General features: G+C 43.8%; 1 protein-coding gene across 4 annotated transcripts in view; it reads left to right on the forward strand.

The window, feature by feature from the left end:
- Window positions 1-27,833, forward strand: part of HAO1 (hydroxyacid oxidase 1) — an 82,335-nt gene that overhangs the window by 14,673 nt on the left and 39,829 nt on the right. For all 4 annotated transcript variants that reach the window (XM_084622535.1, XM_084622537.1, XM_084622538.1 and 1 more), the window contains exons 3-7: window positions 12,634-12,889; window positions 16,824-16,999; window positions 19,985-20,076; window positions 25,169-25,327; window positions 25,546-25,615. In XM_084622535.1, coding sequence (XP_084478661.1) covers window positions 12,634-12,889; window positions 16,824-16,999; window positions 19,985-20,076; window positions 25,169-25,327; window positions 25,546-25,615 — 753 coding nt within the window. The remainder of the gene's footprint in view (window positions 1-12,633; window positions 12,890-16,823; window positions 17,000-19,984; window positions 20,077-25,168; window positions 25,328-25,545; window positions 25,616-27,833) is intronic.

The following is a 27,833-nucleotide window of genomic DNA, read 5'->3' on the forward strand; positions in this document are numbered from 1 at the left end:
GGCATGGGATTTTTAGCCACCTGCCTAGCCAGCTGGGGCTTTGGGCACAGAGAGCTGGTCCTTCCCACTGTTGATACGTGGAGAGGAGAACTCCACACCAGAACAGAAAACTCAATTCCTGGTGGGTTTAGGAATTGGGAGCAGAATTTGGGCCTGGTTTTCAGGCTCAACTGGATGCTTCAGCAGTAGTTTGTGGCTAGGCAGTTACATTTATGGGAACAAGGCTAAAATATTCTCTTGTATGTTTTAAGGATGAGGGGATGAACTTATCAGTTCAGTGTGGCCAAGGTCTCATTTTTAAATTGTTTTTACTTGTGTTGCCCTTTGGAGCACTTTAGCATTTAGCCATGCACTTCCCATTACCGTAAAAGGGAATTAAAACATGCATAACTCTGGAGATGTACCTGTTGTTTCTTCCCTGCCCTCCATACACTCACACAATCCCGTCTGCTCACAACACCTTGCTCAGCTATAACAGAATTATTTTAGAATTAGGGGCCAGATCCTCAGCTGGTGTCTATCGGCATAGCTCCACTGGAGGAGCTGTCAAAGGTCTATCCCATTGTTCTTAGCACTACGTATTAGCAACAATTCCTTTTCTGGCTCCAGTTCCTGAAAAAGTCAGCCAGGTAAGATGAGTATTGTGGGAAAGGAATTGCCACCTGAGCCAGTTCTGCAGCGGGTATAAATCAGCGTAGCTCTGCTGGAGTCCATGGAGCTGCACCAGTTTCCTGGTCTACCATTTTTATTTCTTCTCTTCCTTCCAGACATAGGCACGCTCTGAGGCACAGAATGAACGGTGGCATGCTCACTGCCATCATTATATCTCGGTAAAAGAGAGAAGGGACAAATCATGAAGCAATTATATTCTTTGGAACCAAATGAATCCCATTTCAACCGTGACATGGGCCAATGGCTGCAAACATCGGGGATCTAATGCCAGGCACTAATTTAATGTGTAGGGTCTTAAATCAAAGTGGCCTTCAAAGCTACTGAGCACATGCGTCTCCATCTGGCTTCAGATGAGAACCGTGTACAGCCAGCACCTTTGAAGAGCAGGTCACTTTGATTTACTTGCCTCTATTTAGGCACCCAGTTGTGAAAAATTTGACCTTTCATTTAGAAACATTCTTCTTTAAAAGAACATCTGTGGGGGCCACTTGCAACCTGATGGCGCTTCAGGGTAACAATGGTTTGTGGCAGAGATAAACATGGAAAAGTGCCATCAGCTTAAATACATGGCAAGCAAACAGGAGCAAATGACAGGTGTTTGCATTGTCGGAGCTACAAAGTGCAGATGGTTGTATGGAAGCCCTGCAGAACTCCTTGAGATTTTGGCAGATTCTCACTGGGTGTCAATCATCTATGGATCAATTTTGCTTCTATTTTGCACCCTTTTCTCTGACCCTCTGTCTGTTTTTCTTTTGTAAACTTCCTGGGACAAAGACTATGACTTTCGAGGTGTCTGCACATCATCACATGCTTTTTGGAATCAACTGTAATATAAATAATGCTTTATAGATTCAGAGATTTTAAGGTCAGAAGGGAACATTCTGATCATCTAGTCTGACTCCTCATATAAAACAAGCCAAAGAACCTCACCCATTAAGATCTGCCCCAAACCCATGACTTCTGCTTGGGCCATAGCATGTCTTTTAGAAAGACACCCAGTCTTGACTTGGACTCCGAGTGATGGGGAATCCAGCATGTCCCTTGTGTGCCCGATTTCTAGTCTGAATGTCTCTCGCTTCAGGTTCCAACCACTGTATCTTGCTATGCCTTCATTTGCTAGACTAAAAAGCCCTCCACTGCCAGAAGTCTCTTCCCCATATAGGTACTTACAGAGCTGGAGCAAATCACCTCTTAACCTGCTCCTCAGTAAATTATATGGATTGAGCTAATGTAGTCTTTCACTATAAGGCATGTTTTCCAGGCCTCTAGTCATTCAAGTTATCACTCATGATACCTTGAGCTGGCTGAATGATTCATAACAAATAATTAATTAAAGGCATTTTGCCTCCTTTTTGTTTGTTGGGAACTGGCTGCAAACCGATCACAATTTCATAAGAACGGTGATAGTGCATCAGACCAATAGGTCCATCTAGCCCAGTATTCTGTCTTCCGACAGTGGCCAATAGCAGATGCTTCAGAGGGAATGAACAGGACCGGCAATCGTTGAGTGTGATCCATCCCCTGTCATTCACTCCCAGCTTCTGGCAAACAGAGGCTAAGGACACTCAGACCATGAGGTTACATCCCCGACCATCTTGGCTCATAGCCATTGATGGACCTATCCTCCACCAACTTATCTAGTTCTTTCTTTTGAACCCTGTTATAGTTTTGGCCTTCACAACATCCCCAGGTAATTTCCTCAGATTTGTTATTCAAAATTATCCTCCCAACACATTCTATGAATGATTTTTTGGCTGATAGCTTGTTGCAAGCAGCTTACAAGGGGAGTCATGGATATTCATCCTTTAAGTCATTTTCATTTTACATGCCAGTCATGTGGTATTGTTTCTGTTCCCTGACTGGAGGAGCATAATCCTCAGAATCAGGTTTCTGGTGAATTTATTTATTGTGAATTCAGTGTTTACTTGGGCCCACATGTTCTGCAATAGCCACTGACAATCAGCTGCTGCTGGGATCGTTCCTCCTGGTAAAGTCCTTTGCTAGAATACTTGCACACAGAAGGGTAGGTGAAAGCAGTCAATGCAACAATTCAGTGCAGATAAGTCTGTAAAAATGCAAACACCGATTAATGGATTGTCTCCCCGGTATTACGCCTCCTCTACTGGCAGTCGTGGGTCTGTTTATGCGCAGCTACGAGAATCCACGCCTTTGTCGGTAGGACTTCCGGACGCTTCCCCATTAAGGTGCTACCTGCTGAAGGAATTTAACCCTTCAAGCACATATTAACATTTCACATTTATATTGTGGTCGTGCCAAGGAGTCAGCCAAGCTGGGGCCCCATTGTACAAATATATAGTAAATGATGGTCTCCGCTCCAAAGAGCTTACAGTCTACAAGGCTGTAATATAGAGCTAAAGTCCAGGGTCATTAACCAGTATTCAGTGTCCAGCTTGGAGCTACTTCTTACTCCTTACTCTGGGCTGTTTGTCTCTAGCTCAGCCTAACCCTATGGACTTACAGAGAGCACCAGGTGTGCATCTCAGAGGCCGTGCAATAACTGTTCATGAAAGAGGACCAGCCAGTACCTTTAAGTTTTTGTAATGTGAAAATAATGAACGAGGCTATAAACAAGGGATAACAAGGTAAAATATCGGCACCGTGTGGGCATGGTGCATGCATAAACTATACATTTAGCTACATCTCCCATGCTAGAATCCGAAAAATGCCAGTGTCTGTTCCTTATGAAGGGGCAACTTTGAGTCTGGTTCTGTTCCTACTGGAGGATTGAGTTCTATATGAAAAAAGTGGTTAGAGGCACTGCACACAGGGTCTGCTGAGGTGAATTGCAGCGCAGCTCCCCCCAGCGTTCCAGGCCTTGGTCAATCGTAGCCTTTCTATTCAGACTAGCCTTCATCGCTCTTTAACCGTCAGCCTGAATCAGAAACTCTGTAAGAGCAAGTTGCTTTGATGAAGATTTATAGCAGGTTTAAAGATGTATTGCTTCTTGGGAGATTTATTCGTGAGTTAATGGCTTTTGATATATCTCTATAGTTATACAGATGTGTTCCACATGATGGAGCTCTAATACCTTTAATAGATCGTAGTGATTAGAGACCAGGGCTTCCCGCACCGTCCGTTTTCTTAGAAATGGCTGGTCAGCTGAAAACATGTTTCGATATTTTTGGCCTCGGTTACAATGATAGGACATTACTGAGGAAACTGCGACCCATAATGCTGTTAAATGCAACCATGGTAACGCCGTGTTATGGCTGAGATTTAAAATGCACAAAATTCAGGACATTCCATAGTTGATTACCACAGAGCCCAGGACCGACTCGCTTTTAAGGCATACGTTAACTGGCATATACAGCACAGCGATACAAACTACTATCCGCAAGGGTTGCGTTGTGGTAGTCTGATGTACCTTCATTTTGGAATGCCCTGACTTTTGCGCACCTGAAATTTTCAAGCTTAACAGATGATCTGATGTTTAACTGTCCTGAGTTTTAAATCAGAAAAGGAAAAAGCATGATACTTACTCCTTTAAGTGCTTTGAGATCTAGTGATGAAAAGTGCTATATAAAAGCTAGTTATTAGTGGATTTTGTGGTGAAATAAGCCTCTACCCCTGTGGAAGCCTGTGCAGTATCCCCTTTAACTACAGAAACACACACAGGCGATCGCCAGTTGGTGTAAATCAACATGGCTTCAATGAAGCTACAGCGATTTACACCAGGTGAGGATCTGGGCCAGTCCCTTGGAAGATGCAACACTCTGTAACCTTGCAGTCTCTGTAAGATATACAGAAAAAATAGATGTCATATTCCTCTCCTATTGTGAGAACGTACCCTTTCTAGCAGGAGAATGGCTGTTGTGAGGGGTCTCAGGAACCACCCACCTGCATGGGGCTCTCGACCAGAAGAAGGATGTCCTGTTAGTTCCTTGGAGAAGCTGTTGCCTGGGGACTAAGGATGCCCTGATTTGAATCTCAGTGAGGGATGTGGGAGGAGTGTTGGTCAGGTTGCAGGCACAATAAATCCAGCTTTGAGATGTAGCAACTCTCCTAATTAATACATCTACTTTGGGTGGCTGGCTACCATTCAGTGGGCACACCATCATCGGGATGGGAGTCCAAGAGACAGCATGATGCTGACTTTCCAACCCAACAGGTTGTATGGTTTGTAGAATGGGCTGTCTTTGCCCGCCTCTTTGTTTTTCAAAAGCATAGTTACTACGTCTGATTTGCTCATTGAGTTCCACTATACAGAGCATCAGCCTGAGACGGGGGGGGTAAGTCATCTCCCCGTGATTCTGACTACTGCTAGATAATGAACCGCTCCTCACCCCACCAGCTCAGCTGGACAGGTATGTGAGGTAGGGATGAGCCAAGGTTCCACCCGTGCTCATCTCTTTCTGCCCACCTGCATGAGGTGTTGATGAGCCAATCGTGCAGCATTTCTTTTTCTCCCCCTGCATCTGCTGTGCACAGGCAGGGGGCGATGAGTTGCTTATACCTGCTTAGGCTCCTTGGGGGGTCACTTATGGCTGGGCTATCATCTGGCACTTAAAAAACAAACCAGCTAGAAACCAGGGTCAAAGTTTCCCCCCTGCACTCTCCTATTTCGTAGGGAAGCAGGGGGGATGTATTCCTTAAGCATTTGTAGAGAGAACAGATCTTACACTGCTTTTGTGTGTGAGACTTCTCCTAAGTACTTTTAGTCTACTGCAACTGGCAGATCTGGGTGCCGAATTCCCCGTTAGGTCACCGCTCTTCAGCCGTACTTCTGGAAAATCTCAATGGAGTCATTTTCATTTGTTCAACAAACAATGTCAACACTGGCAAAAATGGCTGGTCTGAGCTAATCACAGCCCCTGCAGCAAACAGAACCATGGGAGAGGCTGACGCAGCCCGTGGCCTTCAGGGTGCACATTTGTGGAAATGCTCCGGAATGACCGCTCTGTTTTTTTTTAGATCAACAGAAACCATTTTATACTTCATCATGGCATATTTTCCCCACTCCACAACGACTTCCTGCAAAGATGACAAAATTCATTTTGTCAACAAAATTATTTTAGGCAGAGCTGGCGCAGAGTATTTTGTTGAGCAAGTCATTGCAGGGACCAACCGTGTTTCGTCAAGCAAATAACTTTAGGCACTTCAAACAACTTGGAAAACGTGGGTGTTTCTCTCCATAAATACTGCCAAGTTCTAAAGGCATCATGCTGAACCAACATAATGCATTATCCTGTGACCTAGAGATGATATCTTTAGTGATGGATTTGGGTCTGACTGGCAATTCAGGTTGCCCTTTCCAAAGGATCCCCCAAGACTGGAAATGATGGGAGAACCTCCCTGCGAGAAACAAAGAAAATTAGTCAACCTCCCAAGAAACATACAAGGCAATGAACAACCTGAGTCACAATATGTAAGCCAAACCCCAGGGAACCTTAAACATGCTTTCCCAAGGGGTCTTAACCTAGAGGTCCTGACCAACCTATCTTGCCCATTCTGTTAAATGGGAGTGGGATCCCAGCTAGATCCTGTCTAGGTGGGAGGAGGAACCTGGGAAGGTGGGCTGCTAGTATGAAAAGGGTTAAGAAATGCTGTGTTACCTCTCACCATGCTCCTTGGTGGGGTTTTGGCCCCACTTCTTGGTTGATCTGGGCTCATTAAGCTTTAATCGGTCCCTTTATCCCATTTTTAAAATTGAATTCCCCAGCAGAATCACAATTGATTATTATTTATCATTTATGTTGTGGTAGTGTCCCAAGGCCTCTCGCAGGCCTCAATTGGATCGGAACCCCTTTGTGCTAGGCAAAAACATACAGGGCTCTGCCCTACAGAATTTACAGTCTGAAATTTACAGTCTGAACCTGAAAAGACCTTCATGCATGCCCAACTTTAGGCAATTTGAGTAGCCCATTTGACTTTAATGGGAGTAATCAACATGTATTTAGTTAAAGACATGTCAACCAGAGTAGGATTGAGGCCTAAAAGACAAGAAGTAAAAGGTAAATGAAAAACAAGAGTGGGTGGGCAGGATAGCAAAATTAATCTGATGTGTAAGCTCTGTCCAAAAGTCTCTTGTTAGTACAAGAGTGTCCCAAGTTATTGTGGATCCAGGAATAGTTTGCATAACTAAGCAAATAAAAGCACATTCTGAAATTTAAGGGTAAAATATGGTTGCTGGAGTAGCTAGTTTCATCCATCATAAAACTGTTGCTAAAATAAAATACTGGAATGGGGTGCATATTTCCAGCAACAGCTAGATTATCAAACCTGACGGGACCATTGCGATCATCTGGTCTGACCAGTTGACACAGGCCAATATGCATGTGCGATGGGGTGGACAAGCCCCACACTGGGGAGGTAAAGGTTAAAGAGCAGCTCGGGGCCCAGAAAGCCCTGCCCAGCCACCCCGCTGGCCAGGCTCACAGTGGAGGCTGAGCTCAAAAGGGAGCAGCTCAGCTCAGTCAGGGCAGATGGAGCAGGGGAGCCGTTGTGTGGTGCAGGGTCCTACCAAGAATCCGCAAAGGCCCTACGCGGCTGGGCCCTGGCCTCACTGCCAAGGCGCCCCAGGCCTTTGATGATGACAAGATGTGACTGAGAGAGAAAGGCCCTTTGGAGCACAGAGAGGGAGGACTCCAGGAGGGACTCAGAGGCGAACCGGGGATGCTAACAGAGGAACAGAAGCAGGAGTAGGAAGTGGCTCAGGGAGCAGGCATAAGGGCACCCACGCCCTTGGCCGCACATTTCGAATTATTGTTTCATTGGGTCCTGGGTTGGAACCTGGTGGAGCAGGGAGGGCCCAAGTTCCCCTAGACTGTAGACTCCAGCCATTGACTTTTCCATATATAGTTCAGATGAGGCTGAAATTTTGTGAGACTTTGGCTCTGTTTAATCCAATTTGGCACTATTGAGCCCGGATTCAACTTTGAACTCAAACCCTAACCTAAACCTAATCTGGATCCAGATGTAAACACAGTCTTTCCAATTCATTTCCATATATATAGTTGAACTGAAATGTTTATTAAAAATATCCACGATCTTTTACTATTAACAGAATATACATGAATGTAAATAGGGTAGATTATGTTCATTTACTCATTTGCGGTTACACTTACGTCACCAGGGTTACAGAGGTATAACGAAGGGCATGTCTATATGGTAGGATAATGCGCTTTATGGGGCGGGGGTGATTTCTAAAGTTGCACGTTAATTGGCCCATGTAGACTCTGCTGGTGTTCCAGCTCCCCTTGTGGTCAGTTCCCAAGTGCACTTTAATGCACAGTGGGGTCGCATCTTACGCGCGGGTTAGGTTCTAAAGTCAGCGCATAAGGCGAAAATCGTGTATAGTCAAAATTACCCTTGAAAATCCTTTAAATCGCCCATACAGTACAGTATACTGTACATGGTTTTGTGTATACTGTACAACCCCTTACAGTAATATGTATAATGTATACAGTAATGTACAATATATAATAGACGAATTTTTTTTATTTTTAATTAAAGGGATTAATTACAGGGGGTCGTCAGGGCTTGATGTCAGTCCAGGAGACGGAGGTGACTGAGAGCTTGGGTGACGGAGAGCGAGTCGTAGATGAAGTGGTTGGCTCTGGTTCAGCTCAAGAAGTTGATTGCATAGGCTTATCTGCTGCTGGTTGTTTTTCCTTGAAAAACATGGTGATCGGCAACTGTCGCTGTTGTCTCTTGAGCTGCTCAAACATTTCTTGATACAGTCTCAAATCGTCTGTAATACTACGTGTGATTTTGAGGCTTCGTTCCATAGAGGGATCGTATTCAGAAATTAAATCATTCAAGTGTTTCGCTGCTTGGAACACTGCAGCAAATTTATGAAGATTCCAACTTGCTGGCTCTTCCTGTTCGTCGTCGTCATCTTCATCTTCTGTAGACGATTTTATCATTTCCTCTAACTCTTCATTAGTCAATGTTTCTCTATGGCTCTCAATTAATTCTTCAATTTCTTCCTCAAGGATGTTGACGAAGCCATCACCACACACTTGCCTGGCCACCTGAACAATGCGTTTCACTTCTTTGTCAATGGTTGGGGAAACCCTTAAAATCATTCACACATTCTTTCCATAGGTTTCACCAACATGCATTGACTGTTTCAGGCTTGATTGCATCCATTGCCTGTTTAATATAAGTGATGCAATTGCCAATGTTGAAGGACTTCCAGCACTCCATCACATTAAGATTGGGATCAGCATCCATAGTGCTACGTATCCGTGAGACGTAAGCCTTGTGTACGTGGCCTTGAAACAGCGAATCACGCCTTGGTCGAGAGGTTGGAGGATGGAGGTGGTATTGTGGGGGAGAAGGACGACTTCAACATCGTTATGCACAAACCGGAGTGCCGCAGGGTGGCCAGGAGCATTTTCTACGATCAGTAACACTTCAAAGTCAAGTCCTTTCTCTTCGAGGTATCGCTTGACTTCCGGAATGAAACACTTGTGGAACCAATCCAGACATAATGCTGCCATCACCCAAGCCTTTTTATTTGATTGCCAGATCACAGGCATGAGACCTTTTTTCTTGCCTTTTAGGGCATGGGGAATTCCAGCCCTGTAGAACAAGCCCGGCTTTATTAAATGCCCAGCCGCATTGCCACAAAACAACAGTCACATGGTCTGTAGCTGCTTTGAAGCCAGGGGCTTGTCTTTCTGATTTTGAAATGTAAGTGCGGTTGGGCATTTTTTTTCCAGAAGAGCCCAGTCTCATCAGCATTAAAAACTTGTTAGGGAAGATAGCCCTTTTCTTCTGTGATTTTCTTTAATTGTTCGGGGTAGGCTTTTGCTGACTCTTCATTGGGAGATGCAGCTTCACCAGTAGTCTGCACATTTTTGAGGTTGAAGCAGTTCCTAAAACTGTTAAGCCAACCTTGGCTGGCTTTGAATTCCTTCTCAGCAGGAGGCTGTCCCCCTTCGGCAGGAGGTTTGAACAGCGCGTAGAGGCTAAGAGCCTTTTCCCGCAACGTGTTGCCATCGATAGGCACACATTTACGGTTCATGTCTTCCAGCCATAAGTTTAATGCCTTTTCAGTCTTCACTAAAGTCTTACCACGCACCTGGCTCGTCACCTTAACAGTTATTGGAGCACTTGATGCCACAGCTTGACGAATTTCTCTCTCTCGAATCTTGATGGCACGGATGCTAGATCTGTTGCGGCCATATTTACGCGCCACGTTGGAGACCGACATACCATCTGTCAATAAGTCCAACACAGCCAGTTTTTCCTCCAGCGTTGGAACAGATTGCTGTTTCTTCGGTTGAGCACCAGATGAAGTAGTTGGCTTGCGTTTAGGGGCCATGCTGTACGAAAAATACGTATCTTTAAAGACTAGAATCACACTCAGCGTGGCAAGATGCTCACACTATGAGAGGCACGTGGGAACTGAGACCGATTGAGGGAACAGCAGATTCACGTCTCCCATCTCACGCTCACTGAGTGGAATGGTGGGTGGAATCGCCCACACTATTTACAGGTCTTTTTTTTTTTTTTGCCAAGCGCATATAGTTGAATTCGCGTAAATAAAATGCACGTATGATGCGACTCACCTGTAGTATTGTTTCAAGCAGCATTAATTAAAGCATGCTAGCAGAGTCTATATGGTCCAATTAATATGCAACACGTTAATGAGCTTGAGAAATCATACCCCCATAGAGCACATTACCCCACCGTGTAGACAAGCCCTAACAGAAAATAAATAACTATCTAAACACATCTGAATGCAAAATATTTACATTCTCTGCCATTATTAGATTTCAGGTCTGCTGTAGCTGAGTTACCAACATTTACAGGCCATGATTTCACAAAACACTTATAGCGGGATATAGAAAGTCACCTAAGTGACTAAGGTGCCTAACTCCCATTGATCTCAGTTGAGTCTGCACCTTGACGTCTTTACCTCAAAATTTGAGGACTTTGTTAACTCAGCCTGAGGTTATGGGCCTATTACAGGAATAGGTGGGTGTGGCAGTTTAGCCTGAAATTTGCAGAAGGTCAGGTTAGATTATCATGATGGTCCCTTAAAGTCTGTGTATTTATGACCCTAGCCTGCTTAGGCACTGTTGATTATGACACTTTTAAGCAATTAAATTTAAGCATGAGTACAGTCCCATTCATGGCAAATTAACGCGTGTGCTTCAGTTCTTTGCTAGATCTGAGCCAAAAGTGAGTTCTACCGTGAAAAGCTGATGATTTCTGAGAGATTCCATCATGATTTGGTTAGCTCATGAGTAAAAAGATTTTTCTTTGAATTGCCAGTCACGTGAAATCAAGCGAGGACTTTAAATCAATCTGGATTCTTTCTTACACATTGGGCCAAATCATGGCTCAATTTAGACATTATGAAAGTGTTGCACAGATGTTTCTTTTCACAAATATTGTCATTAAGTTTTTTGGTAGGAATATTTGTTGACATGGTGAGTTTCAAGGTCATATTGTGGAATATTTGCTGAAAGCGAATTTCAAATATGAGAGGATTCATACCAGACACCGAACTGTTAAAATGATTCTCATCTAATCAGGTGACAGAAATGTACTGTGTTACTTGCATGTCCCACCAAATCAGCTTGAGTTTTGAATATTTTCAAGGAATTGCTTTGTGAACCACCTGTCATTGAGACCAAGAATTATTCAGCACGTAATTCTGGGCAATGGAGCCATTGGCAGAAGTCGTTATCCAGTTGCTGCTAATTTGTGAAAAAAATGAGAGGCAAAGTTTTTCAAATAATTAATGATTTGCACTTTATAATTTTCTGGGCAGGCCAGGGAGTAAAAATGTTGTCTATCATTTCTCTCACTGGGACAGTGCAAATGCAAGAGACCCATCTGCTGCTGTTCACTTTATACGGTTGTCCTTCTACTGAGTTAAGCCAAAGGAGAATATAAATAAAAACAAATGCTTAGTAGATTCTAATGCATCATAAACGCCTGTCTGATATCTATATTTATCCTGCTTCACGGATTCTGTAATTTACGCTTCCCTCTGCTTGTGCTTCATGGAGTAGCAAAACTTGCAAGATAGAAGACCAAAGCATGCTTGTTTCACCGATTGAAGGCTGCCTAGTGTTTGTGGGAGGGTGTAACCAATTTGTTTGAATAAACTGTTCATAAGATGGCACTTTGAGAGATTTGTAATCCTTATTTAATCAAACGTCGCCATAAAGACCACTTTTTAGGGCCTGGAAAGTATGGAGATGAGGTTTTTGGACAGAGGTCCATTTACATGAAAAATATGTATACTGTGGTGCACCAAGAAAAAAGCAGGCTCTATCTGATATTTTAGAGCTTTACGGTGGGTTTCCCTCTATTTTACATTGTGATAGATTGCCCTGTTAGAGTCATAAAATGTGATTGTGCGAGGTTAGTTGGTTTGTCAAGCACCCTGGGGTGGAAGTCCCCTCTGAGCAGACAGCTAGAACACATCCTGGGCACCACTGAACCCCTGTGTGGAGCTTTTAAATGATGCATAACTCTATAGCTAACTTTCTGCACAGGAGGGGGTTTTCACCCACAAGATATTTAAATTCTAGGAGGAAAAAGCTCAAGAAGCAATGTGGTCTAATAGACCGGGAACTAGATTGGGAGGCAGGAGACCTAGGTTGTATTCCCAGCTCTGCCACTGACCTGTTGTTTGGTCTTGGGCAAGTCACCTCTCTTTTACCTCCTACTCTTTGTGTGCCCACTTTCAGGGTATATCTTCACTGCAGGAAAAAAGGTGTGTTCTGAGCCCGAGTGAGCTAATTTGTGTGACAACAGCAGTGGAGACATGGCTACTCTGCCTTTAACTTGGGTTAGGTGCTTTGAGTCCCGCTCCAGACTTCCCTACAAACTTTAACTTGAGCTGCTAACCTGTACTGGAAGCAGAGACGCCGTGTCTTCACTGCTGTTTTAACCTGGTGACTCCTGCCAAGTAGCCAGCTCTAAAAGGGTCCAACACTTAGAACAGGCACTAATCTAACTTCTGCTCCTCAGCTTGCAGGTCACTGGGGACAGGGATGATGCTCAGCTCCTGGGCCACCTCCACCATCGAAGAAGTTGCCCAGGCGGCTCCTGATGGCCTTCACTGGCTGCAGCTTTATATCTACAAGGACCGGGAGGTCACCAGGTCGCTCGTGCAGCGTGCTGAGAGAGCAGGCTACAAAGGAATCTTCGTGACGGTGGACACGCCGCTCCTTGGCAAGCGCTTTGACGACGTACGCAACAAATTCCAGCTCCCCCCGCACCTCAGGTACTTACCAGCCTGCTGCTTTGGAAAGCCCATTTTCAGCTAGGACATATGCACCTGTTGCTGCTGCTCCTGCAGTGTTGTATGTCGTTTTGGGTTGTTCCCTTCGGGGCGGGTGGGGGGCAGGTTCTTCCAGGTTAGGTGCATCACATTTTCCTTTATGACTCAGGAGCTGAGCAAGCTTCCTCTGTCGTGCTCACCCCTGCCACCTCTAGGAGCGTACTTGAGACCAACACTTTCGTGTCAGTGGAAGTATTACAAGCGGTGGGGAGGGGGGAAGGGGAACTCCTCCTGATTAAAAACAAACCAATCTGGATCTTGCAGTGTAATGAGTTGGACTGGAGAAAGAGGATCCAGTTTCAGGAGGCACCTTGTTCCGTGTGCCACCAGGGGATCTGCGGAACCCACGCTGAGTCAGGTTGCTGGCTCTCATCACATAACACTAGTAGCTCAGCGCACATAGCGAAGATCTGTTTCCTACAACTCTTCCTGTTTGCTGCGTCACTTACTGCTAATGAAACAAGTCTTACCTGTGAGCCTCTGCGTGGTCAGACTGAGTAGAACATTTCTGAAACAGTTTGTCATCAAGGTAATTCCACAACTTGGGGAAAATCTGCTTTTTTCATTGAATTAACCCTGTAAAACCTTCTAAAGCCAGAGAATTATTTTAAACACTGAAATAGCATAATTCAAATGGAAAACACACCAAGACTTCCATGTAGCTTTTTGTTTCAGAGCCATAGGTGAAATTCTCCAGGATGATGCTTTTGTCAAGTTATCAGATAACTTTTTCTTGGCTTCAGACTTTCAACAAAGTTTCAGAGTAACAACAAGGTGCCATTGTGCACAGAAATGTATGTAAGACAACATTCATTCAAGCGTTGATCTGCATTTCAGAGTCCAAGAAAAACAACAGTTATTGCTAAAATCGGCTCCATGGTTCTGTTTTTTCCTATCCACCCCACAAACCAAGTGCTGGAAAGCTGGATCTTACTTGGAGAGGGGAGGGAGGACGCAGACTGTTCCCTTCTCATTTTCTTCTAATGCTACTATTAGAGTGGCACAATAAAAGCCTAAAACCAGGTGAAATTCAGCCAGTTTTAGGTACGGACAGAGAAGTGAAACCAGCTGGTTTCATGTGAAAATTGCTTGGTTCTTAGAACTGTTCATTGAAATGCAAAATGAAACTTCCTGCCGTCAGAGAATGGGCCCAGTTTCTGAAAAGGCAGAGTTGTTTGGTAGATAGGGCATTCGAGTGGGCCACAGAAGAGCTTGGTTTTATTGTTGGCTTTGCCACTGGGTGACTTGGGTAAGTCTCTTGTCTATTAAGACAATGAGCATTTTGGAGCAGCGCCTATCTCGTACTAGGTGTATATACAGCCCCTAGCACAGCAGGGACCGCTTAGCATCTCTGGGTGTTACCATAATCCAAATAACAGTATACGTTCTGGTATGGAGTGTCATGGATTTCTTTTGTGTTTCACAAGGAAACTAGAATCAACTGATTCAATGTCATGCTTGTTGGACAAATGAAATGATGAATCTTCACAAGGCTTTGCAAGGCTTAAGGACTGTGAAACCTCCTATACCCATATGCAAGCCATAGAGCTTAACAAAACCCAATGTGATTTCCCCCCCACCATTTTGGAATGCTAAACTGTACAATACTGTTCAGCCACTAGGTGGCACCATGTGCAACATCCCTTACTTGAGTTAGTGTACCATAAGCAGGAGTGCATTAAAGGATGGTTATGAAATACACACCTCTGGTATATCTCTCAGTGTCAGAAGCTTTGTAGCCGGTCCATATCTGGTATAAGAGCCTGATCTGCTAGTAGTAGCCCTGCAACCTACTGCGTACAAGAAATATGTGACACACCCCTCTTCATCTTACTTAAAAAAAAACAGTGGAAGCTTCATTTGCTCAAACTTTCCAAAAATATTCACCTTCAGGCAGTGACCACGCAAGGAAAATTTCAGTCCAAAAGATATTCATGTTTTTGTAGCCATGCTGGTCGCAGGATACTACAGAGACAAGTTCGGCGTAGTGTTATTTTTTTATTGGACCTACTTCTGGAGAGGGGAGGAGTTAGTCCAATAAAAAAATAATTACCTCAGTCCCAAAGGTAAACATTTCAGAAAGTTATGTACAACTGTAAAAAGGGGTGTTTGAATGGAAACTGTTAAGCAACCTTCATTGTTAGCAATTGCTGCCACTCCCACTATAATGCTAATGAAGCCTTTGTGAGCTCATCTGATGAGCCAGCCTATGAAGATTGCACTGGGGAAATTCCCCTTAATATCCCTCTTGCTTCAAGCTAACTCTTGAAATGTAAGTGGGTTAACTAAAGCTTCGTCCTCAACTAAAACTTAGGCTATGTCTGCACTTCAGACCTTACAGTGGCACAGCTGTACGATCTCCCTCTATGCCGGTGGGAGAGAGCTATCCCCCGACATAATTAAACCACCCCCAACAAGTGGTGGTAGCGATGTCGGCAGGAGAGCATCTACCACTGACATAGCACTGTCCACACTGGCCCTTTTGTCGGTGAAACTTATGTCGGTCAGGGGTGTTTTTTTCACACCCCTGGCCGACGTATGTATGGCCAATTTTTTTTCGTTGATATCGAATACTACGTTAAATGCTAGGATATGTGCCTTTGCTAACTGTGTATGATGGGGTGTATCTGAGGTCCCCTCCTGGAGGTCTTGCTGTCCTACCACACCGTGTCCCAGAAAAGGAGCAGTGGAGGTGACTCCTCCAGGCTTCCTAGAGTGGCTGCATGGAAGCAGCCAATTAGAGAGAGGCTGCAGGGGTAGTCAATCAGAGCCCATCAGGCTACTATAAAAATCAGCTGCTGGACAGATCAGACCAGTTGCTGGCTGGAGCCTGAGGAGCAAAGAAAATGCTCCTGGCTGCATTTTTCAGGTTGCAGCAGTTCCAGGACTGGACAGAGCACTGCCAGCAGGGACCAGGGGAGGAAGGAAGGTGCTCCTGCTGACTGCAGGGGCTCAAGCAAGACTTTATCCCTGAGCTAAGGGTGAAGGTACAGGTGAAGGGACAGTGGGAAAGTGGCCCAGGGAGCACTAGCCACATAATTAAAAGGGATGCAGCAGGTGGCTACTCTTTATAGGGTCCCTGGGTTGGGACTCAGAGTAGTGGGTGAGCCCAGCAGCAGGTACCCCCCCCCACCACCAGCCACAGGTGGAGTGGCCAAAGCCCTGGAGAAGGGGAATTTACACAGGCCCCAGGGAGCTGGCTGAAGACCCCAAAGAGGGTCAGCATTTGTGGACTTTGATAACCCCCTGGAAGGGGACTGAACTAGTGGCTTAGCTGAAGAGCCGGGGCCAGTGAGCCTTGCTACCAAGCGAAGAGTCTCCAGGGAGGGAGTCCTGGGGGCACTGCTCTATAACAGAGCAGGGAGTAATGAAAGCTAGCCCAGAATCGGCTGAGAGACAGTTGAGAACCAAGCCCAGAGGTAGGGCGAAAGAGACCAACGGAGGGTACTGGGTTAGGCCTAGGTTAGGTTGGACTGATTAAGGACTGAGCCCAGGGACAGGGCTACAGATAAAGACATAGCTAACGGCACTGTGAGAGGCCCTGTTAGACTGTGTACCCCAGAAGGGGTTGACTTGTGTTGCACACCTACAGACAGTGTGTGACTCAGCCGGAGGGCTGAATCACTGAAAACCTGCTTGAGAAGTTAACAGCCCAACAGGTGGTCACTGCAAGTGACACAGCTAGAGAGAGAGGAGGATAGGAGGCACTCACGGGAGGTGACGGCCCCATCACACTGTGCAATATGAGGCCCCGATCCTGCCATAAGATCTGTACCAGTGAAGGGATCTGCTGGCATGGAACTCATTGCAGGGCGAATATGGGTTTTTAAATGTTTTTTTTTCAGTGTCATTTTCTTTTGTCTCTGTGTAATGTTAGAATGAAAAATTTCGACACCAACGATTTGGCATTTTCCTCCGAGAAAGGCTACGGTGAAAATAGCGGACTGGCTGTTTATGTAGCCCAAGCAATCGATCCGTCCATCAAGTGGGAGGATATTACATGGCTCAGAGGACTGACATCTCTGCCGATAGTCACTAAAGGAATTCTCCGAGGTTTGTAGCAGTGAAGGTTCAGCAACAGGTTCTCGTGAGGCTTCTTTTATTTAAATCAACCGCTGATAGAAAGAAACACTTTTATGTTGCTTTATTGGCACAGATTTTTCTGTAGGACTAAATGGCAAGAATGTGTGCATAGAATAGATATAGAGTGTGCCTGATTTTCCTTTATCTTTCAAAAAATATTCTTATAACATAGGCCACTGTAACTTTAAGCATATGCTGAAATCTCATGGATTTTAATGGGGATTACCTGCATGCTTCAACGATCTGCTGAATAGGGAGGAGTTGCCCAACTGGAGCCTTAAAAAACCAGCTGAAACAAATGGCTTCTTCTTTTTCCTAACTGGGGGCTGGCTTGGGAAGTGCTAACTTTCTTTCCGTGTTGACCGAGTTCAATGGGAGTTAAAGGGCGTTTTCTCTGCCTTTTTTTCTCATGTAAACTATTCTATGGCATGCCTCATTGTGCTATGGGAGTCTCTCCCAACGTTATGAAGCATACACATAGATTTTATATTGCTCTGTCTCTTCCTCCTGGTCAGCAGGGACTGGACGTCATTATTTTTCCAGTTGTGGGAAGGCTAGGGCAAAGATGTGGGTTTTGTAGTAGGCACTGGAGGCATTGTCGGAGGTCTTTGATCACCTGGCCAAGAGATGCTCATTGCCTTCAATGATTGGGCCCTAGGAGAGTGCAAGCTAACAAAAATTATATCCTGCTTCTGCATCACACAAACCAGTGAAGCATGGTTTTTATGGGCTTCTGACGTCAGTGCAGTTACAGAGGTGTAACATGGGTAATGGCAGAGAATTAGAACCAGGACTGGCCTCCTTGCATAGTTACAGAGCATCTCACCAGTACTATTAAGCATTTACATGGTATAGAATTTTGTGGACCTAATTCTGATCTCACCTATGCTGGTGTAAAGTGGGTGTAGCTCCCTGGAAACCAATGGAATTAGACCAGTGTCAGTGACATCAGAACCAGGACCTTAGGTAACTACTCCTCACATTACTCTTGCAAGGTAGGTAAGTGTTATCACCACATCGATGAGATGAAGAGGGCTGGGTTGTGCTTTTGCTCGCGCAGGTTTCCGATCACCTAAACTCTGCTGACCTCATTGTAGTAACTTCTAATTAACACCAGTGTAAGTAATTGAATCAAGTATGGAGACGTTGTGGCTAGCCCAAGGTCTCATGGCAAGCTAGGCACAGAGCCAGGACTTTGCATTTGTATTTCCCTATTCCGAGTGCTGTCCCGGGTGCTCTAAGTCACACTGCCTCCCTGAGAGACCATCACCACCTGCAAACAAATCAGTGATGTGTACGGGACCCTTCATCTCAGCCGTCTTCATGTACTGCACTGCAGACTGGACAGCCAAAAGTTGGCTTTGAGTTATTAACTATTGCAATGGCACTTAGGAATGTCATTCATGGGGTAGAATCCCATTGTGCTAGGTGCTGTACACACACACACAGAGCGTTGTTCTGTGTGGAAATCAAGTTTGTATTGCTTTGTGCATATCCCGTACCCCATGTATTATTGCAACACAGTTCTGCCTAATATCAGAGATTCTTACAGCTCATTTACATGCATAAGGGAAGGGTCATTGTCCCGTGCACTTGGAGTCAGGATACTTGGCTTCAGTTCCTGACTCAGCCCCTGTCTTGGTGTTTGAGTAAGTTGTTTGACCACTCATATGGTTAACCCATCTATAAAAGGTGAACAGTAATATTTGCGGGACATAATTAGCATGTGGAAAGGACTTTGAGATCCCGTTAAAAGATTTGTGTGTGTTTGTGCGTGCGTGCTCAGATACTATGGTAGCGGGCACCATATAAGTACAATCAATAGTTTTACATGTTTACCTACTTTAATATGTCAAACTCGGTATAATTCTATCTATAGTACTTATAATGGCCCCCAGGGCCATGGGAGCTGAGCACTTCACAGTCTTTAATATATTTATCCTCACAACAGCCTTGTGGGGTAGGGAAGTGCTATTATCCCCATTGTACAGATAGGGAGACCAAGGCACAAAGAAGCGTTGGGTAAAATGTTCAGAAGTATTTATGTGACTTAGACACCTAAGTGCCTGTGTCACTTAGGTACTCAGTCCTATTGATTTCTGATGAGACTTAGGCTCCTAAATCCCATTTTCAAAAATGACATAGGCACTTAAAAGGCTTAGTCATTTAGGGTCATATTTTCAAAAGCGCCTGAGTGACTTGACCAAGGTCACTCAGTCTGAGCCACAGCAAAGACTGGAATCCTAAGTCTTAGACTAGGGCCCTAACCATTAGACCATCTTCCCTCTGTCTAAGTTCTAGAAGACCCTCATTTTCCATTTTAACTGATATTCCCAAATCAATACAATATTCCATTTTCCATAATTGTATAAGCATTCATATGTTGGCATTAATTTAGGGTGAATCTGAAATCAGCTATGACAGGAAATGGGAACAAACGGACGTATTCTACCCATGGCATGTACAGACCCAAGCTCAGCTCTGAGTTACACTCTGCATGTGTATAAGTGAGAATGGGACTTTTTTTTGTTTCTTTCTGAAGCTTCTGTAATCAATCAAAAGCCAATTGAACCTAGTGAAGTGATTACACACTGTAATGATATTAATAATTTCAGACTACAGTAAAACTCACCACAGCAGGATTGTCTTACTGATGATGAACTGCAGATCAGTGTGATGAAAGTACATGTCAGCCACCAGAAGAGATCAATAACTGCCCACTCAGAGCTACTTACCTCCTCCAATGTTCCAGGTGATACAAATGCTAACTTTAATTCTGGTCAGGCCACAATTTATGGACACAGCTGTCCACAGGCTGGTACAAGGCCCAGCTATTAGAAGCCAGAGCCCTGGGTAAATTCTTATTAACAGAATATTTTTACAGATGCTCTCATTTCTACATGGACAGCCCTAATAAACTGCACTGTCTGAAGGGCTGACTTTTGTTTCTTCCAGCTGATGATGCTAGAGAAGCTGTGAAGCACGGTGTAAATGGGATCCTGGTGTCAAACCATGGTGCGCGCCAACTGGATGGTGTGCCAGCAACTGTGAGTATTGGTGAAACCACTTAGGAATGGCACTTGAGAATCTGTTTAGTAACTTTAATTGCATCTACAGCTGCTTGCTAACTTGTTCTCTCTCTCTGTCTCTGTGTCCCCTGCTCCCGCCCTGCCCCTTTTAAGTTGCACATGTGGTTACTGGAGAGGAAACATGTAAACGTGTGCTATATTTTTTAAGCTCCAATGGGCTGTTTCTTTCAAGGCCCCTTAGAATTTCACAACGTGCATGTAGGCACTCGTAGCCTCTTACTGGTGTGTGTGTGAGGGCAGCCTGTGGATTTCTTTCTTCTAAGAAATCAAACCAAAAGCCACAGAAGGATTAACATGTGGGCAGTTGCCTCTGGGAACCTGGGCAGCCTGCCCTGGCTGCAGGGCTCAGGAAAGCAATCCAAAGGAGTGGTTTCAGGTTAGCTCATTTAAGAGCGCAATAAAAGGAGAAAAGTAGTCCTTGATGCTTGGCATGCCCTGGATAATTCAGAACTTTAACTGCACTAGGAGGCGCAAGTGGGTCCATGTCTTCTGACACGTTGAAACAATGTCTTACTTCCTGTTACCTGATGGCAATACAACACAGCGGAATGTGGAATAAATAATATATCAGGAGGCCAGAGGTGACATCTAAAGAATTTGTTGGCTGGATTAGCCAGGGTGACAAGCCAGCTATAGCTGAATTAACTCCGATATCTCCACTTTACTGTAAGCAGAAAGTCTGCATTTGTTTGGGGGTTGAGCCTTAGTGAACTCCTTTCCGCTCCCATCTGTCTCTGTTCCCGCTGATGTCCATGAGCCCCCAGTCTTTGGCAGTCTTCCACTTACATTAAGAATGGTAGGGCCCAGCAACTTCTGTACTACCTTCTCCTAATCATACCAGTTAAGGATGGAGGCCTGGAATTCTGGGGATTTTATGCTTATTAGGCAATATTCTAATGTGCAGATTTGAATATGCATTTCCTCATTTGAATAAACCTTCCTACAATCAAATCTATCAAAGGTCTCCTGCTCACCACACCTAGCTTTCCTCCCCTTTGAGTTTCTCTACCGTTTTCCCCCATTCACCCTCTCTCTGGCTCCTTGCTGCTTGAGATTCCTGAGCTCCTGAGAGACTGTGTGAAAAGCAGGAGATTCAGGTGGGTGGGAGAGGTTGCCCAAAATCAAGGGTTTTACAGGAAACCAGGAGTCTTAATAGAACTGGATGAAAATGGGAAAAGGAATTGACAAAAAAGTTCAAAGTTGTTGTGCAGGATTGGATCAATACAACAAAACTTATTCCCCCTCACCCCCCAAAATGTATGGAATATTATTTCAAAGTTTTCTGAATTTTAAAAAATTAGAAATTCTTAGTATTTGTATCCAGTTTCCTCCCCACCCCTTTTTACCACCTAGCGCAATAAATTGAATCATGTCCAGACTTGTCCCCACCACCACGTCTTTTCCTTTTGATACACTATAACTTTTCAAAACCTACTGGCAAGCTATGAAGCAGCAAAAGGAGAAATGAAAATTGCAAAGTCTGCCACTGTGACTTTTCACTACTTCTCCAACTTTGGAAACCTTACAGAGTCGTTGAAGCCAGGTCTACACTACCACTTACTTCGGTGTAACTTACATCGCTCAGGGGTGTGAATAAGCCACCCCCTTCAGTGACGTAGTTACGCCTACCTAAGTGCTAGTGTGGACAGCGCTATGTCAATGGGAATAGCTTCTCCTGCCGACATAGCTACCGCCTCTCACGGAAGTGTATTTATTATGCCAACGGGAGAACCCTCTCCTGTCTGCACAGAGTGTCTTCACCAGACATGCTACAGAGGTGCAGCTGTGCCAATGTAGCGCCCCTTCGTGTTTCATTTTTTCTTTTGCTGCTCTGTAACTTTGTAACTTTGAAAAGATAGTGAGTAGAGTAAAAAAGAAAAGATGTTTACCTGAGGTGAATAACCATACAGCTAGTACTCAGTCATGCTTTTGCATTCAGTGGCAGAGAAGAGTAATTGGGGAAATTGTTGCTTTTGATAAAAAACTGGAAAGCTTGATACAAATGTTTTCACAATAGTTCTCCGTTCTGAAGCACAAGCTGTTTTTCACTGAAAAACATTTTGAATGAAAAATTTCCAGTATTTGTGTTAGAACATCCCTTCCTTCCCTTAGAACCCTTCAAGCTCTTCCTTCCTTTCTTCCTTCCTCTCTGGGGGGGCCTGCCAATTTCCACCATTAACCCTCCTCCCTAGATCCTGCTGGTGTTACACAAATGACCTTTTGCTAGTTTCCAGAAGAAAAATGATCTTAGCTCTCTATTCCAGCTACGATCACACGTGTTTCCTAAATGTTACAGAAAGCAAGGAGTCAGCCTCTGATTGGCCCTAGCTTGGCCATGTGTCTCAGGCAGACCAAGGACTACTGATGATGGTGGGGAGGGAGGAGGAGGATAGGGGGAAGACAGCCATGCAGTGATACTCTCACCCTGGGAGAATGTGAATATGTCAGCTGGCAACTTGGCTCAGTTTTTAAATGTAAGGTAGGGGTCAAAATTCTACTCTCAGGTCTTTCAGTTCTCAGATGTTCTCTGAATACTAGTGTGGCTCTCCCATGACATCACAGTAGGAAACTTACCCCTATAGGGAGAGAAGAAGATGCTTTGCGATAAGTCAGATGAGCAGAATTTAGTACTTGTCCCTTCCAGCTAACTTATGAAATTAGATTGGAGTCAACAATGGGAAAGCATTTGTATGAACATTTGTTTGCATTCAAAATGAAATTTAACTGTGATCATGACTTTTTAATATTTGCTTTCTGCAAGCATTCACTTGGTCTGGCTTTACCACCTTGAATGTTTGCAGACAGCAAATGTCAAATGATATACTTGATAGTAAAATTCCAAATTTGCATGGTGTCAGGCAGCACTTAAGACCCTCAACTGGGGAACTAACTATTACCATGTGACTTGTGTTTACTAACCAGTGCTGCATGGATTCTGAAGTGTAAATGTAAAAGAGGATTTGCAGTGAATTATCACTAAAATCTTCAAGAGTGCCTCATAGACTTTTAAGTCAAAGTCCCATTCTCAAAAGTGACCTAGACCAAGGTTTTAAACATGTCCAGTGATTTTTGGTAGCCTCAATTTTCAGGTACTCAATTTAAGACACCAAAAAAGGCCTGATTTTCAGAGGGCAAGGGCTCAGCCCTTTCTGAAAATGAGGATCTCTTTTTAGGTGGCTGAAGCTGAACACCCAAAAAATGAGGCACATCTGAAAATCTGCTTGCTCACTTCTGAAAATGGGACTTAGATTCGTAAGTCACTTGGGCACTTCTGAAAATTTTACACTGTATGTGAGAGCTATTCTGAAATAAACAATTCATGAGGAAATTAACAAATTATTTTGAATAATAAGGAAATTCAAGAATTTTGACATTTTGCCAACTGAAATAAAGGAAAAATTGAACTGAAAACTGTATTTTTTACAAATTATTTGCTTGTAATAAGTTAGTTTGGAGGAGAAGAAACCGTTAAGTTATGTATTTTGAATGTTTGGTCTGTTCACTGGATTTCATATTGCTACAATGGGGTATATTTTATATTACATTTTTCATAATATATATTTGTACCGGATCATAAAGTGTTTCTGTTTCTGCATCATAATCACATGCTTTAATTTGGATGGGTTTTTGAAATGTGAGTTGAACCCAAACTGGTTAACATTTCCTAATATCTAATTACACATTGAGGAAATTGATACAAACCATAATTAAAACATTGTACTTTAGTAATTACAGCACTTGTATGGTGGTGCAGTTTGCTTGGATGTAGAAAGAGGGAGATGTTTTGATCCTTTAAAAGGGAAAGGAATTACATCCCTGTTTGAAAATGGATAATTTGGATCCCTGCTTGCTTTCCTAGAGCGTGATATTTTCAGCCTCTTTAGCACTTTGCTTCTAATCGAATATCTCTCCTGCTTTGCTGAGATAGTAAAAGTTAGGCATGACAGGAAGGGTGGTCCTGCAGTTAAGGTACTAGTCTGGGACTCAAGGCATCTTGTGTGACCATGGGCAAGATACTTAATCTGCCTCTGCCTCAGTTCCCTGTTTGTAAAATAGGAATAATCCCCCTTTCTTTCTTCCATCCTTTCCTGTGGTTAGTTTGATATTAAGTTGGCTGGATAGTGAGTTGGTTGGAAATTATTCCTATTGAATATTGAATTATTCCGCCCCCGCCCCCCCCAAAATTAGACAAAACCATTTTTTAAAATAGTATTTCAGATTTTAGTTGAAATACTGAAAATGTTTTGGTTGTCAATCAATGCCGACATTTTCCTCACAAAAATGGAAAATTGATCACAAAAATATGTTCACTGAAAAAGCCATTTTCACTGGAAAAAATCCTTTGATGGAAAACTTTCTACCAGCTTTAACAGTAAATTCTTCAGGGCAAGGGCTGTCTCTTGCTATGTGTACGTACAGAGCCTGGCACAATGGGATCCCGATCTCTGATGGGCTATAACACACACAAATGGTATCATGCACAGGAAACTTGTATATGTAGCCATTGTGATTGTGCATGTAAAACAGGATCTTTATGTATGCCTTCTAGCACAATTAGAGAGACAAGGTGGGGGACGTAACATCTTTCATTGGACCGTCTTCTGCTGGTGAGAGAGACAACCTTTTGAGCTTGCACAGAGCTCTTCTTCGGGTCTTGTGGATCAGGTACATTGTGGCTGGTCACTGGGCTTGGTAAATCGCCATACCACACTGTGCTAAGAGAAAAATGAGTTTAATCTGGTTCTAGATTTCATTATGAAAGGCACATACAGTCCTAACCAGGACCTTGCTTTTATGTGTAATGAGAAAGACAGCACCTTCACCAAAGTATCCCCTAGCACTGCACTGGATCATTACTAACCTCTGCCTACTAGTATGGTTAGTCACGCCCATATTTGTACACACAACTGCATTAGTTGTGCACATAGATTAGGCACAAAATTCATGCTTATCTTCATTAAAGGCTGGTTCCTACAGGTGGCAGTTCGCTTAAAACTTCAGTAGTGTCACATGGGACTGAATTGCTACTGTCCTGTTCTTGCTTTCCTAGATTGATGTCTTGCCGGAAATTGTTGAGGCTGTGGAAGGGAAGGCAGAGGTGTTCCTGGATGGTGGAGTGAGAAAAGGCACAGATGTTCTCAAGGCATTGGCTCTTGGTGCCAAGGCAGTGTTCATTGGAAGACCTATCATCTGGGGGCTGGTTTATCAGGTAATTCATCAAAGGCTGCAGTCCAAATTTTGACTATTAGACTAAACTTTTAGACATGCATTAACATTCAAAAAATATGACTAGGGACTGTTATGGGTGCAAACTCAAGCACATGAAATTAATGAAATGCCAGAATTAAGATTGTCCATGAAACCTTAATTCAGCCCCCTGGTGCGTATATATGTCGTAGTACAATGTATTGTCTTCCAATCTATTAGGGTGAAGAAGGAGCAAAAGAAGTTCTCCAGATGCTGAGGGAAGAATTCCAGCTAGCAATGGCACTTTCTGGTGAGACACCAGCTTCCTTTCCATAGTCACACTCCTTCTCTGGATGCTGTAATTGAAAGCATTATTTTCAGTTCAGATAGGCCAACCTGTGCTCGATTTAATCTAGCTAGTGAGGCTAAAATAGCTGTGAAGATGTGGCAGCATGGTCTTCAGTGCAGGCTGTACAAGCCCGCCTGAGTACCCAGTCAGGTAGGTAACCTGTGCTGGGGGTCAGTGGCACCATGTCTTCACGGCTGTTTTTAGCAGCACTGGCTAGATTAAAGAGGGCAAATATGGTGCCCATCTATAAAAAGGGGAATAAGTACAACCCAGGGAATTACAGACTAGTCAGCTTAACTTCAGCATCCGGAAAGATAATGGAGCAAATAATCAAGCAATGAATTTGCAAACACCTTGAAGATAATAAGGTGATAAGTAACAATCAGCATGGATTTGTCAAGAACAAATCCCATCAAACCAACCTAATAGCTTTCCTTGACAGGGTAACAAACCTGTGGATAGGGGGAAAGCAGTAATTGTGATATATCTTGATTTCAGTAAGGCTTTTTTGATATTGTCTTGCATGACCTCATAAACAAACTAGGGAAATACAGCCTAGGTGGAACTAGTATAAGGTGCGTGCATAACTGGTTGGAAAACTGTTCCCAGAGAGTAGTTATCAATGGTTCACAGTCAAGCTGGAAGGGCATAACGAGTGGGGTCCCACAGGGATCAGTCCTAGGACCAGTTCTTTTCAATAGCTTCATAATTGATTTAGATAATGGCATAGAGAGTACACTTATAAAGTTTGCGGACGATACCAAGCTGGGAGGGGTTGCAAGTGCTTTGGAGGATAGGATTAACATTCAAGATGATCTGGACAAACTAGAGAAATGGTCTGAAGTAAAACAGGGAGAAATTCAATGAGGACAAATGCAAAGTACTCCACTCAGGAAGGAACAATCAATTGGACACATACAAAATGAGAACTGACTGCGGAAAGAGATCTGGGGGCTATGGTGGATCAGAAGCTAAATATGAGTGAACAGTGTAACACTGTTGCAAAAATAAAGCAAACATCATTCTGGGATGTATTAGCAGGAGTGTTGTAAGCAAGACACGAGAATTAATTCTTCCGCTCTACTCCATGTTGATTAGGCCTCAGCTGGAGTATTATGTCCAGTTCTGGGCACCACATTTCAGGAAAGATGAGGACAAATTGGAGAAAGTCCAGAGACGAGCAACAAAAATGATTAAAGGTCTAGAAAACATCACCTCTGAGGGAAAATTGAAAAAATTGGGTTTGTTTAGTCTGGAAAGTGAAGACTGAGTGGGGACACAATAACAATTTTCAAGTATATAAAAGGTTGGTACAAGGAGGAGGGAGAAAAATTGTTCTTGTTAACCTTTGAGGCGAGCATGAGAAGAAATGGGCTTAAATTGCAGCAATGGGGGCTTAGATTGGACATTAGGAAAAACTTCCTAACTGTCAGGGTGGTTAAGCACTGGAATAAATTGTGCACGGTGGTTGTGGAATCTCCATCATTGGAGGTTTTTAAGAGGACGTTAGGTAAACACCTGTCAGGAATGGTCTAGTTATTACGTAGTCCTGCCTTAAGGGCAGGGGACTGGACTAGCCGACCTATTGAGGTCCCTTCCAGTCCTACACTTGAGTGCAGATAATAAAAATGGTTCAGTATCTGGCTCTTTTCATCTGTAGGTGTCAAAGTGCTTTACCAAGGAGACTAGTATCATTATCCTCATTTTTATGCATAAGGAAACTGAGGCACGGGGCAGGATGTGCCTTACTCAGCAGGCCAGTGGCAGAGCCTGGAATTGAACCCACGTCTCCTGAGTCCCAGCCCACTGTCCTATCCGCCAAACTATAAAAGTTAACAAGTCTGCACTGAGCTGTAAACTTTACACATTTCTGTGTATTACAGTAGTATCTAGACACTCCAACCAAGACTCATTGCCCTTGGTGCTGCACATTCATATAGCAAAACAGTCTCCATCCTGAATAGTTCCATCTATTATTATTTATTATGTTTATTACAGTAGTGCCTAGGGACCAGAGAGAAAAGGACCCATGTGCTGGGCACTGCAGAGATCTAGAATAAGAGTCCCGGCCCTAAAAAATTTGCAATTTACATAGACAATACCAGGAAAAGAAGTATAATTATCCCTCTTTTACAGATGGAGTGCTGAGGCACAGAGAGAGTAAGTGAGACTAAATAGT

Source organism: Lepidochelys olivacea (assembly GCF_965140295.1).
Source record: "Lepidochelys olivacea isolate rLepOli2 genome assembly, chromosome: 3".
Lineage (NCBI taxonomy): Eukaryota > Metazoa > Chordata > Testudines > Cheloniidae > Lepidochelys > Lepidochelys olivacea.